Raw genomic sequence first — 14,288 nt, 5'->3', positions numbered from 1 at the left:
GACATGACTGAGTGACTAAACACACATGTACATGTCAAAAAGTAAATAAATATGGCAGAATGGAGAAGAACAAAACAACATGATGCCAGAGGATTAATATACAAGCTTGTAAAACAAAAATAGGGGTCCATAAATAGACACAAATACATAGAGAAATTTAATACGTAACAAAGGTGTCCCCTCAAATCAGTGATGCAAAGATGGGCTAATCAGTAAAGTGCTACTGGGACAGCTGGGCAGCCATTCTAAGAATAGTAAAGCTGGGTCTCTATCTTAGACCTTTCACCAGAATATATTCCACATGAAATCAGACTTAAATGTAAAAAAAAAGAATACTTGAAGAAACCAGAGGAAATGGTTAACTATAACAAAATTCAGAGTCAAAATAAAAATCTGAATAAGCTATTTCATAAAAATTGTATCTTTCCTGCTGGGGAAAAAAGAAACAAGCTATAAACAGACAAAACACAAACTCATATATACAGGGGACTATTAGCCATAAAAAGGAACACATTTGAGTCAGTTCTGATGAGGTGGATGAACCTAGAGTCTGTCATACAGAGTGAAGTAAGTCAGAAAGAGAAAAACAAATATCACATTTTAACACGTATTTATGGAATCTAGAAAGATTGTTCTGCTGAACCTATTTGCAGGGCGGCAATGGAGACAAAGACATAGAGAACAGATGACAGGGCGGGGAGGAGAGCTTAGAGTCCAAAGACAGAAAGATGATCTGAAAAGAAGCCAGGGCGGGGAGGAGAGCTCCGAGTTCCAAAGACAGAAAGATGATCTGAAAGGAAGCCAGGAAACTTTGTAAACGTAGACACCAAAATCTTCAAATGCTAGCAAACTGAATCCAGCAACATATTTGAAAAAATGGTTATACCCATGACCAAGTGGGTTTTATCCCAGGAATGCAGAGTTAGTTGAACACAGGAAATCAATCCGTGTAGTATACCATGTTAATAGAATAAAGGAAATTTAATTAACAAAATAAAGAGATAACATGGTTAGCTCATTAGATGCATAATTACAAAATCAAAAGGCAACGTAGAACACTGCTAACGTTTAAATTGGGACAGTATTGATTAGACTTAGAACTTCCCAGGACCTTGTGTTGTTTGAGAGAAGGGTAAAAATATTACTGCACTTCAGTTTCTAAGTTAAATATGCTAATCAAAATTCTTGCAACCGCTAAAAGAACAGAAGATGTATAATTTTTAAGCCAGGAGGGGAGGGTAAAAAAGAGAACAGTCAGTCAAAGAGAAGAAACATTGAAAAAGTAGGAAAAAAAGAAGCTGTAAGCTAAGATAATAGGTACAGATCCAGTTATATCCCTCCCAGGAAGTATAACTGAACTGAATCTCACCAAGTTAAGATCAGCAGCATGAAAAGGAAGATCCAGGATTCATGGCTCACATGAGACATATCAAGAGCTATTGGAAAGTAAAAGACCGGAAAAGGATAAAGTTGGGAAACCAATCCTGTTGCTCTTAGGAGACCGTGAAGGGACTTTCCTGGTGGTCCAGTGGCTAAGACTCCAAGCTCTCAATGCAGGGGGCCTGGGACTGATCCCTGGGCAGGGAACTAGCTTCCACATGCCGCAACTAACCAGCAGAGCCAAATAAATAAATCTGTTTTCTTAAAACCGAGACCATGAAGAATTTATACCTTTTTCTCTTTTCAGGTTAAAGAAAAAAGAGTTTAGTTTAGAAGAAATATATACCAACAAGAATTATAAATCTCCTCCTGCAAACAGGTAGGTACACACAAGTAGGAAATAATAGATTGGGAGGGCTTCTGAAATGATCGACGTAAGTCTCCAGTCTTTTCACTTTGGAATGGGTTTTATGTTCAGTTCTTCCAGTACCGGATCTCAAAAATAACTAGGATTGGTATTTTCAGTGTTCGCTTGAATTGGAGTCAGCAGTAGGACAGGAAAGAAATGTGTCAGGTTGGTCATCCTCTTTTCATTTGTACTTGTGTCTTCAAGACTAAGAATCATTGATCTACAGATTTGACTCCAAACCCAAATACAGAAGACATTTCACTTACTTGGCTTTGTGTGGGTCTAAATTCTATTCAAATCGTTAAACGTGTATTGCATTCCTGTGGTGTCTAGGATGAAGGAGGAGAGTTTTATCCTATAAGATAGGATGAGCATTTGCTATGAAGCTTTTGTCATATAATGCTGTTCATTGCAGCATTGCTAAATATTGGGTTGGCCAAAAAAGTTCTTTTAAATTTGTCCATACGATTTTACAAAGCTGAACAGACTTTTTGGCCAACTCAATAATAGGAGAGGGTTGGAAACAACTTTAAAAATACCCATTACTAGAGTTCTGACTAAATTACGATCCATCCTGACTGTGGGTTACACCGCACAGCCACTTAAAATGGGATCCCTGCGTACCCAGCTGGGGCGCTCTTAAAGGTTATTGCTAGTCAGAGCGGCACAGCGCACAGGAGAGCCTGTGGTCTGCTACCCCTTGAGTAAAGAGGAACCCAGACTGCTGGATGGATGGTGCCGTGAGTTGGCAAACTACAGGCCAGGTTCAGCCAGCTGCCTGTTTACTTTCTTTTTTTCCAGTCCTATGAGCTAAGAATGATCTCTGTTCTTTCAAAGGACTGTTTAAAAAATGAAAATAAATATGTAGCAGAGACCCAAGTGGCTCATCAGTTTTTAAAATGTTTGCTACCCAGCCCTTCACATATCAGGGCTGACCTCTGCTGATGGCATGTTCACCTGTGCACGTCTGTATGCTGAATGACTTTGGGAGGATACACGAAACACTGTTGCTAGTGGGGTGGGGATGTCTTACTTTTATTCTTTACCATCCTGTCCAATTTCTGTTTCTTCACTATGTGCTTGTATTCAGTTCAGTTCAGTCGCTCACGCGTGTCTGACTCTTTGCAACCCCATGGCCTGCAGCACACCAGGCTTCTCTGTCCATCACCAACTCCTGGAGCTTGCACAAACTCATGTCCATAGAGTCGGTGATGCCATCCAACCATCTCATGCTCTGTCGTCCCCTTCTCCTGCCTTCAGTCTTTCCCAGCATCAGGGTCTTTTCCAGTGAGTCAGCTCTTCGCATCAGGTGGCCAAAGTATTGGAGTTTCATCTTAGTATCAGTCCTTCCAATGAATATTCAGGACTGATTTTGCTTAGGATGGACTGGTTGGATCTCCTTGCAGTCCAAGGGACTCTCAAGAGTCTTCTCCAACACCACAGTTCAAAAGCATCAGTTCTTCGGCACTCAGCTTTCTTCACAGTCCAACTCTCATATCCATACATGACCACTGGAAAAACCATAGCCTTGACTAGACGGACCTTTGTTGGCAAAGTAATGTCTCTGTTTTTTAATATGCTGTCTAGGTTGGTCACAGCTTTTCTTCCAAGGAGCAAGCGGCTTTTAATTTCATGGCTGCAATCACCATCCACAGTGATTTTGGAGCCCCAAAATATAAAATCTGTCACTGTTTCCATTGTTTCCCTGTCTGTTTGCCCTGAAGTGATGGGACTGGATGCCATGATTTTAATTTTTTGAATGTTGAGTTTTAAGCCAACTTTTTCACTTTCCTCTTTCATCAAAAGGCTCTTTTGTTCTTTACTTTCTGCCATAGGGGTGGTGTCATCTGCATATCTGAGGTTTTTGATATTTCTCCCAGCAATCTTGATTCCAGCTTTTGCTTCATCCAGCCTGGCTTTTTGCCTGATGTACTCTGCATACAAGTTAAATAAGCAGGGTGACAATATACAGCCTTGACGTACTCCTTTCCCAATTTGGAACCAGTCTATTGTTCCATGTCTGGTTCTAACTGTTGCTTCTTGACCTGCATACATATTTCTCAAGAGGCAAGTAAGGTAGTCTGGTATTCCCATCTCTTTAAGAATTTCCCACAGTTTATTGTGATCCACAGTTAAAGGCTTTGACATAGTCAATAAAACAGAAGTAGATGTTTTTCTGGAACTCTCTCGCTTTTTCTGTGAACCAGTGGATGTTGGCAGTTTGATCTCTGGTTCCTCTGCCTTTTCTAAATGCAGCTTGAATATCTGGAAGTTCATGGTTCACATACTGTTGAAGCCTGGCTTGGAGAATTTTGAGCATTACTTTGCTAGCATGTGAGATGAGTGCAATTGTGCAGTAGTTTGAACATTCTTTGGCGTTGCCTTTCCTTGGGATTGGAATGAAAACTGACCTTTCCCAGTCCTGTGGCCACTGCTGAGTTTTCCAAATTGCTTGTATTACGTATTCAAAGTGCTTGTGTTACATATTCATATATATATATATATATATATATGTATGTATTTTTTTGGTCATAAAAAAATAAAGCTCCAGGCCAGAGACAGGAGCTGAGTCAGGAGCAGTGAGCCTTCAGCATAGATGGGGAGGGTCGGTGGCCCCCCAGGTCTGCGTGTCAGTGATCCTGTCTTGTACTTCACCTTTAGGTGTTTAGAGACCATTTTCGAGGAACCTAAGGAACGAAACGGTACGCTCATCTCCATCAGCCAACAGAAGAGGAAGCGAGTCCTAGAGTTTCAGGATTTCACAGTCCCTCGGAAGAGGCGTGCACGTGGAAAGGTCAAGGTAGCAGGCAGCTTTACACGGGCCCAGAAGGCAGCACTGCAGAGCCGCGAGCTGGACGCACTCTTGATACAGAAACTGATGGAACTGGAGACCTTCTTTGCCAAGGAAGAGGAGGAGCAGGAGCAGTCATCCGGCTGCTGAGTGGCGATTCAGGTTTGGGGTCTCGGCTTCAGACTTTTCTTGGCCTCCTGGAAGAGGATACCTGATTTTGCCCTCCCACCTAAACCCCTCAGAGCACAGGCTGTGGATTTTTACCTCCTTCCGGGTGCAGCCTCTGTTGGAGTTGGTGTAGGAAGGCCCTCCAGCTTGTACTGCTGAGCACAGAACCTCAGGAACGCTCCCTTTCTCTTGGAAATGGCCCCGGATGACGCCGGCCTCCTCACCCCATTCTCTGCCATCCGTGGAGGGGCACGCGGCACCCCTTCAGCAACACTAGGTTTCAACGACTCACAGCATTTGCACGTCCATGTGAAAGTCCCACGTCGTTTATGGTGGTGCTAGACCAAGATCATTCAGACATGTGGCCTGGGGAGAGAGACCTGGCGTCCTGTCCCATGAGGTCTCACTGGCTCACTTCAGTAGTTGAGGAAAGACGAGCTGTTGTGTTTTCTAATCCTTTGAGTCCGTCTGTCCAGAACCAGGGGTGTGTGTGTGAGTGTGTGTGTGTGTGGCTTTTCCCTATTGTCTTTTCCCCTCTGTGACTGTGGGTCACTAGTGCCAGAGGAGCCCGTCCAGGGTCCATTTGAAGTAAGTTGCACTTTTTAATGTTGTGGTGTTGATTAATTTGTTTTATTTCCCTCTTTTTTTTTTTTTTTTTAATTTTTGCTGCATGTTTGGAGCCTTTAAATGTGATTTTAAAACAAATTTTTTAAGACATCAAGGAGAAAGACAATACACATCTCCAGAACACACGACAGGCATTTGACCCGGTTTGTTGGTGGGTGGCCAAGAGCCTTCCTTTCCCATCAACGCGTTTGGGCAGCCTCTTCCCCACATGCAACTTGGGGCATGACTGTTGTAACTCATCTGGGTTCTCATTCTCGGCCACTAACTAGATGTATTTATTGTAATGACAGAAGTAAGAGCAGATTTCTCTCCTGGTCATTTAACAAGTCGGAAAGTTGGGTGTGGTCTCAGCGGGTTTCATCTGAAGTGGTGTCCATGACAAAGGTCCACAGCGGCCCTGGTGGTGACGAAGGCCAACCCAGAGTGTCCACAGCTGCCAGAGCCGCTTGGTCCAGGGGGAGAGGGGGCCAGCCGAGGTCACGGAGTTCACGGGCAGCCCCGTCCAAGGGCACCTTGCTGTCCTCTGGGCTCCTGCGTCAGTGCTGCTGGAAGCCTGGAGGAACGTCAGGAAGGTCTCTCAGCTTCTCTGTGTGCACCCGAGGAGTGTGTGGACGGGGGAGCGGCCGGCTGCCGTGTGAGGCCCCCAACCCAGAGGCTTCGTCCCATCCCACGTCAGGCCTGTGTGCCCTCACCCTGCTCCCCCTTCCCCTTCCCTTGCGTTTTATCTTTTCTTTTCATCTCTGTCTCTGTAAAAAGAGTGCAGAGAGTTAGCATTCCTTGGCTGGTGAGCCAGACCCTGAAAACCCAGCCCAGGCGCCGGCCGCCACCTCCACCCTCCTCCGGGGAGCAGTGCTGGCCAGTGGGGACGTTCCCAGGCAGCCTGTGAGAGGGCTGGGTGGTCCCATCCTGGATCATGTCTCTCGGGTTCCTTTTGTTGCCCCGTGAGTCAGCGGGCGGGGAGATGGGGTGGGGGGTGGGGGTCTCTATGTGCCTTTCCTCTGCAGGCTGACAGTCTGTGCCTCACTGGAGCAGAACGGACAGTGTGAGAAAAGTGCCACATCTGTCTCGTCGGCCCGCTGCCTCAGGCAGAGCTTTCAGGAACCGAAGTACCGGCCTGCTGACCCACGGAGGCTTCTCAGGCCATGGCCACGCAGCATCGGAGGAGAGTCAGGCATTCACACCGGCCGTGGACAGTGCAAACCAGAGGCTGCCACCGTGCATCCACTTTGCTCAGACTGTGTACACATGACCTGTGTGTCGCCTCAGCACCTCTCCCATCCTGGGACAGGGTCCTCAGACACAAATGCTTCTGTCCATCTTTTTGCTCAAGGGAGTAGGGATGAGTTTGTGCCCACGTACGAACATTTTTAGGGCGCTCCCTCTGGACAAACTCCCAGCAAATGAACAGAACCCTGTTTGCCAGCTCCGTCGCCAGTGTAGATGAGTCCACCGTGGGGCAAACGTGGCAGACTGAAGTGGGTGCGGCTGCAGTTTCACCAGTGTTCTGGAGATCCAATTTCAAGTTTGCCCTTTGCAGGCATGGCACCTGTCAGGGCTGGGAGCGGGGTTTGGAGCTGCAGCGTCTGGAGGGGAGGCATGGAGGAGGTGGAAGCCGGGTTCCTTCCTGTCCTGGGAGTGTAGGAAGTAGCTTCTCTGAGGCCAGCTTCCCCTTGTAATTTTCGGCCTGCCTCTGGTCCTGCCTCATTCCGAAGTTAAGAAGGGGCCCCCGCTGCAGACTTGAAGTTGCTTGCCTGAATCCACGTCAGGTTTTAGCTGTGTTCAGCCGCACCTGTCTTAATGTCTAACAGCTGCAGCACTGTCCGTGGTCCTAGGAGCTATGCCACGTGCCACCAGTTGGCTGCTGGCGCCACCTGCCCAGAGCCTTGGGAGGTCTGGTTCTGGGCTTGGAGTTGGTAGTTTCCATGGATGGGGACTTCCCACCCCACCAGATTTAGTGATTTTAATATGGGAAAGAGAGGAGAAATCTCAGGTCCAATCAGTGGTTCTGCCCGTCGGCTTTTCACTGACCCCTCAGCTGTGGTTTTCTCTGTCAGTTTCTGGCAGTATTGGCCACCCTCCCCCTTTTTCTTCTGGTTTCCTTTGCAGCTTCATTTCTCTATCAGTTTAAATGTACCTCATCACCCACTCAAGCAGATTATGTCCACTTTTTCACACTGACCTTACTCTTAAGAGCTACAGCCAAGGAGGGTGCAGTGCAGAGACATGTAGCGTTTGCCTTACTTGGAGCCGGAAGAGCTCAGAAACTCATGCTGTGAATCTGGAACTCAGCACTCCCCCTCGAGCTGTGAAAATCAGACACTTTGTCACAATATTGCCTGGAAAGGCCTTACCAAGGGCACCAGAGCCAACCTGAGGTTAACTGCAGATCCCACCTTCTGGGCTCAGTCCTCCCCGTGGGGCTGGTTCTCTGCCTGCCAGGCCGAGGGTGGCACAGAGGGTGCAGGGCAGGGCCATCAATCCAAGGCTCTTGCAGCTGGTGGAACACAGAGCCAGTGCTCGTTTCCAGGGCTAGAGTTTCATCTCATAATGTACGTCGAGATCTGCAAAAGACCAACTTGTAGGCGGTGGTACTTTCCCCCGTTCCCTGGGGGCCGAGTATGCAGTCGGTGCTTTCCTTCATTACCTTGTGTTCTGTTTTCTGTGCGTGTCCCCCAACCCCAGTATCATGGAAAGGACCTCTGAGACAGCATCGTGGGTGGCTGTCCCCAAAGTCTGTGGTTGGCCAGAGGCTCGTAGCCCCCTACCTTGGATTCGTGCACGGGGAGGGCTCCTTGCCAGAGCCAAACTTCCTGTATCAAAAGTTGGCCAGGAAGAAGGCTTCATTTTACTAAAATCAAAGTGTGACACTATCATCTAGCCACACACTGAGCAGCAGAGGCTGTTTATTCTGATTGTGAAGCAAGGGTCCCTGCATAGTCCGCCCTCTGGCACTGCACCCTGTCAGATTGGATCCTTGTACATCGTGTGTCTTCTCGAGCCCCTCTCTGGTGCTGAATTGGATTTTAATCCTTGGCGAGAGACCTCAGCATCTCCTTGGGCTGGTCTGGGCCAGTAAATAGCCGCCTGAAGTGTTTATATAATTATCATGGTCAATAGTTAAGTGAAATTTGTACATTTTTGGTAACTTGGCACACACAATGCCCCTGCAGTTCTTTTCTGTTCGGTAGTTTGTGACTAAAAATCCCACTGTTATGTGTGTTAATTTATGAAAATAAAAAGATTCTTTTTTTTTTTTTTTTTGAAAACCTTTCAGATAACTCTCAAGGCTCCTCTTATGGCTTCATAAGTTAAATTTTTACCTGTAATATAATGAGGTTGCTATTTATTTTAATAGACATTCCAAAGTTACATATATCACAACAAACATGTTTCCTCCCAAAGTGGTCACCACTTTTTGAGGACTGGCCTGTGCTCAGGGCGTGTGTAGAGCTCCACCTGTGGGTGGCCTTCTGAGCCAGTTGTGCAGCATTTTAAGTTTACTCAGGCGGTGGATCATTTTGAGGGGCTTCAGTATCTGGAAACAGCTAAGACTCCTTGAGATTCATGTCACACCCCGTTAAGTTGGGTAGGGAAGCTGTGTGTGTGGTTTTTGAATAGTGCTGGTTTTGTCACATGGCTGGGAAATGAAAAAAGCAGTAACAAGTTCAGGTCAAAATAAACATCAAATATTAGCAAGATGTCTGGAAGAAGAGCTTAGCCTGCTGAGGAGGCTACCTGGGAGAGTATAAATATGGTGGAGTACATTCACTTACTTTTAAAAAGGCCTTGAAACAATAAAATGAAAAAAAGGTCTTGCCTTCTATCACATATCCTTCCCAATTGTACGTGAGTTTAGGCTGCGAGTCTTCTGATTCTCAGCTCTGTGTTTAACCAGTGGAAACTCAAGAGAATAACTGAATACAACGCTATTTACCATCGTGCTGATATGTTCCAGAAAGAAGCAAAATTCCTGAGGATATTCTTTGTCCAGAGGAAAAGCAGTGCCCAAGTCTTTCTTCCTGGCCTTTTTCCAATTCCTGGATTTCTGCAGCAAAGATCTCTGTCCATGTGGTCTGTCACCTTCAGGGAGCATCCTGCCTGGCGGATGTGCTTGTGCTGGTTAGGTTTCACGGTTACTTAGAGCAGAGTCCTCCCCACACCTTTTCTTCCTTTAGAAGGAAGAGGCCCGTCATCACCTGAGGCAGTGTTACTAGTTTGGTCCTTTATGTCTGGCTGTGCTGGGTCTTTGTTGCTTCGCGGGCTGTCTCTAGTTGTGGCAAGCAGGATCTACTCTCTAGTTGCGTGGGCTTCTCATTGCAGTGGCTTTTCTTATAGAGAACAGGCTCTAGGCACGTGGGCTTTAGTAGTTGGGGCACACAGGCTTAATTGCCCTGTGGCATGTGGAATCTTCCCTGGACCAGGGCTCAAACCCATGTGCCCTGCATTGGCATGTGGTTTCCTAACCACTGGACCACCAGGGAAATCCCCATGTTACTGCTTTAGTATCCCCACCACAGAAGCATGCCTTGATAGGGCCTCTTGAGAGCAAGAGGTCCAAACTGATGGAAGAATCCTCTACTGTGGCCTGCCCCCTGCGTGTGATGGAGACCTAATTTCTGCAGTTCCTTCTGGGACTTTTCTTGAGGAGGGTTTTAGAAAATCCCCAGTTCTTCAGGTAACTTCCAGGGTCACAGGTGAGTCTTTTCTAACAGCTTTTTCAGGCTTACTCCGTCCTCTTCCCTCCTCGCTGTCAGCCAGTACTTCTGCTTGGGCATTTCCCTGGGGTGGGAGCAGTTTGACCAGGACTTGCACGCAGACCCTTGGCCGGTGCAGGCATGGTCCTCCCTATGATGTATTCACCCAGCATCCTGGTGCCCAGAAGGGTTTTCTCCCACGTGATGCCCACAGACACTGTTCAGCTCTCTGCCTTCCCAGATCACTCTTAAAAGTGTACCCTCCCCCCACCCCCCGCTCCTGGTAAATCCTCTTTCCGATGCTTTATGTGTCTAGCATTTATAATTTCCTCCCTGTATCTGTTCATCCCTGTAAGGTAGGCTCCTCTCTGGTCCCTCTTGAGACCCCTCAGGCACCTAAAACACTGCCGCCTTGTTCAGTAGCCAAGTGGTGTCCGACTCTTTGTGACCCTGCAGTATACCAGCTTGCCCTGTCTGTCCTTCACTCTCTCCCCGAGTTTGCTCAAGCTCATGCCCTTTGAGTCGGTCATGCCTGGTATATATTATAGGGGCTCAGTAAACACTTGATTGTGAATGAAAGGTCGCCTTCACTAACAGAACCTATTGTTTGACAGGCCGGCTGAGGTCCTCTCCATCCTGCCGATTCTGAGTATTTGAAGACCTCATGACTCTCCTCCCTTTTATTACCCTTCCAGGGACCTGGTTGGTGGCTGCACAGCAAGTGAACTGGGGCCCTTTCCCGGCGCGGCCACACCCACTCTGACCTCGCGACGTCTGATTGGCTGTAGCTCACAGGTGGGGCGGGGCCAGCGAGATGTTCTCACCTCCTGTGGGGTCGCCTACCTTCCACGTACCTCTCCGCAGCCCAAACTGGAGCCTGCATCCCTGGCCCTGGGCACGGACACGCCGGGATGCCGAGGGTGGAGGCTCCTGCAGGCAAGAATCGTCTTGAGAATTTTTCTCCCTTTTGCATTTTAATGTCAGACTTTGGGAGAGGGTAAAATGGTCCTTGGAAGAGTACAAACACGGGGCAAATATCCCCAGGTACTGCAGTGGTTGATGGGTTTCCCCCTACTGCCACCAGCCCGAAGTGATCTAATTTCGCCGTTGTCAGAACCACTCACTCCCTTGAAATCCTTCCCCAATGTTCCTCTCTCCCACAGTAGCGTTTACTGACCCCCAGTGCCAGTAAACCAAGGTAATGGCACTGTTCATTACCTTCTTGAATCCTCACAACAACCTGATGAGGTAGATGTTTTTAATCCCCCTTTGTGGATGAGGAAGCTGAGCCTTAAAGACTGATTGACGGCGCAAGTGCTTGCGCCGAGGTCTCTTCCTACACCACCCGGTGCAATCCACCTCTGCTAGCAAACCCCACCCCTCGGCCCACACCTGCCTCTCCAGCCCCGCCCCCAGGCGCTCCGCCCTCTGGTTCTTCAAACCCTCCTTGCTGCCTCTGGCCTTGATGCTTTTGCACAAAAAGCTGTACCGTCGGGTGCACATACTCTTTCTTCCACCCCTACACTTGACTGCCTCCACGTCTTCGGGTCTCTGGAGGTTTTTGCCTCCGGCTCCTTCCCTGTTAGGCGCCTCTCAGCTGCTTCCTCAGCCCACACACTCCCCCATGCGCTCAACTACCTGCACTGAGATCCACCCCCTCTCCACCCTGTGAGCTTCAGAGGAGCCCCACCGAGTACATTTATCTGCCTACAGGTCGTGCACCGCATTTAGGTCCGCAACACACCTTCGGAAGAACTTTCATGATGTTCTCTAAGAGGCCAGGTGCTGGAGATGAGGCCCGGTGAACCTGCCGCCCTCCTTACAGCCTCCTCCTCACGTCAGCAGCTCCTTATGGGTGTGTTTGTTTCCGTCACTGCCTCTTCTGTCAACTCCTTTCCCTCCCTCTCTCTTTGTCCAGTAAGTACCCCTCTCTTCTCCTCATTATATAGACACAATCTAGAACTGATTTATCATCTTAAACATTTATGGGGACATCCTTGGCAGTCCAGTGGTTAAGACTCCACACTTCCAATGCAGGGGGCACAGACTGGGTCCCTGGTTGGAGAACTAAGATTCCATATGCTGCATGGCTGCAAAAAAAAAAAAAATATATATATATATATATATATATATAAAATTGAACAGAATCCCAAATTAGGCACATGCTGCCTTAAAATCATAGAACTTCATAGCTGGAAGGAGGCCTTGAAGCTCTGATATGTAAAGATTTTACATCCACACACAGACATATATATTCTTAAATTTTAAGGGGGTTGGAACATGTTCATATGTATATACATATACACATATATATGGAGAAGGGAATGGTAATCCACTCCAGTTTTTTTGCCTGAAGAATTCCATGCACAGAGGAGCCCGGCGGGCTATAGTCCATGGGGTTGCAAAAGAGTTGGATACGACTGAGCAACTAACACACACACACACATACATATATATATATATACATGTATGTATATATACACACACAAAGATACACACATACTGAAGATGTCAGAGGTTGTATACGAGTGTCTTTTACTTTGCTTTGTTGTTGTTTACTCCTGAAAAGTGCTGATCACCTTCCCCTGTAGAACTGTGCTAGAATTTCCATGTTGTTGTTCAGTTGCTAAGTCATGTCCGACTCTTTGAGACCCCTTCAACTACGGTGCAATTTCCAGGCAAATTGGAACCTTCATCACTACTGATGGGAATGCAAAATGGTACAGCCACTTTGGAAAACCTTGTGTCAGTTCCTTAAACAATTAAACTATTGTTGCTATTCAGTTGCTCGGTTGTGTCCAACTTTTTGTGACCCTATGAACTGCAACATGCCAGGCATCCCTGTCATTCACTATCTCCCAGAATTTGCTCAGACTCATGTCCATTGAGTCAGTGATACCATTCAACCATCTCACGCTCTGTCCTTCCTAAAGAATTTCTATAGCAAGTTTCTATGCTGACAACCAACGTGGATCCTCAGATGTGAGATGAGGTGCTGAAAGCCATGACTTCCACTCCTCTGGGCTGGCCGGGTATGTGCTTGTCCCTTTGCCCCTCTGAACTTGTCAGCAAGCCTTCCCTGGCCTTTTCTACAAGTATTTCCAGCTCTCCAGCAAGCCCTCTGTGTCTTTCCCCACCAATCCCAGGACAATTAACCTGATCAATATTCCATTGATTCTAATCTGAATTCTTGATAGTCACTGAATGTCAGAGAGCATAGACCATCCCATGGAAATAATTTTCCCTTTTGGTGAACTATATCCAAATCCCTTCTTACATTTTTTCTTTGGGAGGCTGTGGCTAGCTCCCATCTCTGATGATGCCAGGACAGAGGCCCCCATGCAGGGTGCTCTAGACAAGATTTTAGACAACTTTTTCTGTGAAGGGTCAGACAGTAGCTATCTCAGGCTTTGCAAGCCATATGGCCTTTACTGCAGCTACTCAGCTCTGTGGTTGTAGCAGGAAAGCTGCTATAGATGCTATGTGAACAAATAGGGGTGACTGTATTCCAATAAAACTCGATTTACAGAACAGGAAGTGACACCTCATTTGCCAGCCTTCACTCTGGAGGATAAGCATCTCTACCTGGACTCAGGAAACTCCTCCCCCCTCGGATTTTACCCAGGGACTCACCAATACAATGTGTTTCTACAGAGACGACTTAAAGGAAAAATGAGATGAAACAAAATCTGACAACACATGAAATTGGTATAATTGTCCTGACCAGAGGAAACCATTGTCAACACATATTTGGAAGCTTCTAGTCCAGTGCATGTCAAAGGGTTGCTGGAAAGTAGCCAGGGGGGTCCAGAGCAGAGGGTTCCATCTGACCATGGTAAAGGTCCTCAAGTCTGTCCCAGGCAACTACAGTGTTTTTTCCTCCTTTTTATACCACCAGGACCTGGTGTGACAGTAGGTGGGGTCCTAGGAGAAGGGTCGTGTCTTTTACTGTACGTGGGGCCTGGGCAGGCCACAATGAAAACGGGAGATCCTGTGTACTGCAACTAAGACCTGGTGCAGCCAAATGCCTTTTTTTTTAATGGAGCTAGAGATGAATCCATGTACCTTTGGACACCTTATCTTTGACAAAGGAGGCAAAAATATACAATGGAGAAAAGACAAACTCTTTAACAAGTGGTGCTGGGAAAACTGGTCAACCACATGTAAAAGAATGAAATTAGAACACTTTCTAATACCATACACAAAAATAAACTCAAAA

The 14,288-nt window shown here is 47.0% G+C and overlaps 1 protein-coding gene across 6 annotated transcripts in view; it reads left to right on the top strand.

Annotated features, from left to right (window-relative positions):
• PRR14L (proline rich 14 like) overlaps positions 1–12,852 on the top strand; it is a 44,954-nt gene extending 32,102 nt beyond the window's left edge. For all 6 annotated transcript variants that reach the window (XM_070769886.1, XM_070769887.1, XM_019977679.2 and 3 more), the window contains 2 exons: positions 1,688–1,759; positions 4,451–12,852. In XM_070769886.1, the coding sequence (XP_070625987.1) occupies positions 1,688–1,759; positions 4,451–4,730 (352 nt within the window). In that variant the 3' untranslated portion in view covers positions 4,731–12,852. The remainder of the gene's footprint in view (positions 1–1,687; positions 1,760–4,450) is intronic.
• Positions 12,853–14,288: the final 1,436 nt, after the last annotated feature.

This window comes from Bos indicus, chromosome 17, assembly GCF_029378745.1.
Source record: "Bos indicus isolate NIAB-ARS_2022 breed Sahiwal x Tharparkar chromosome 17, NIAB-ARS_B.indTharparkar_mat_pri_1.0, whole genome shotgun sequence".
NCBI lineage: Eukaryota > Metazoa > Chordata > Mammalia > Artiodactyla > Bovidae > Bos > Bos indicus.
The sequence above is the reverse complement of the archived record's forward strand: the minus strand, read 5'-3'. Positions and strand labels throughout refer to the sequence as shown.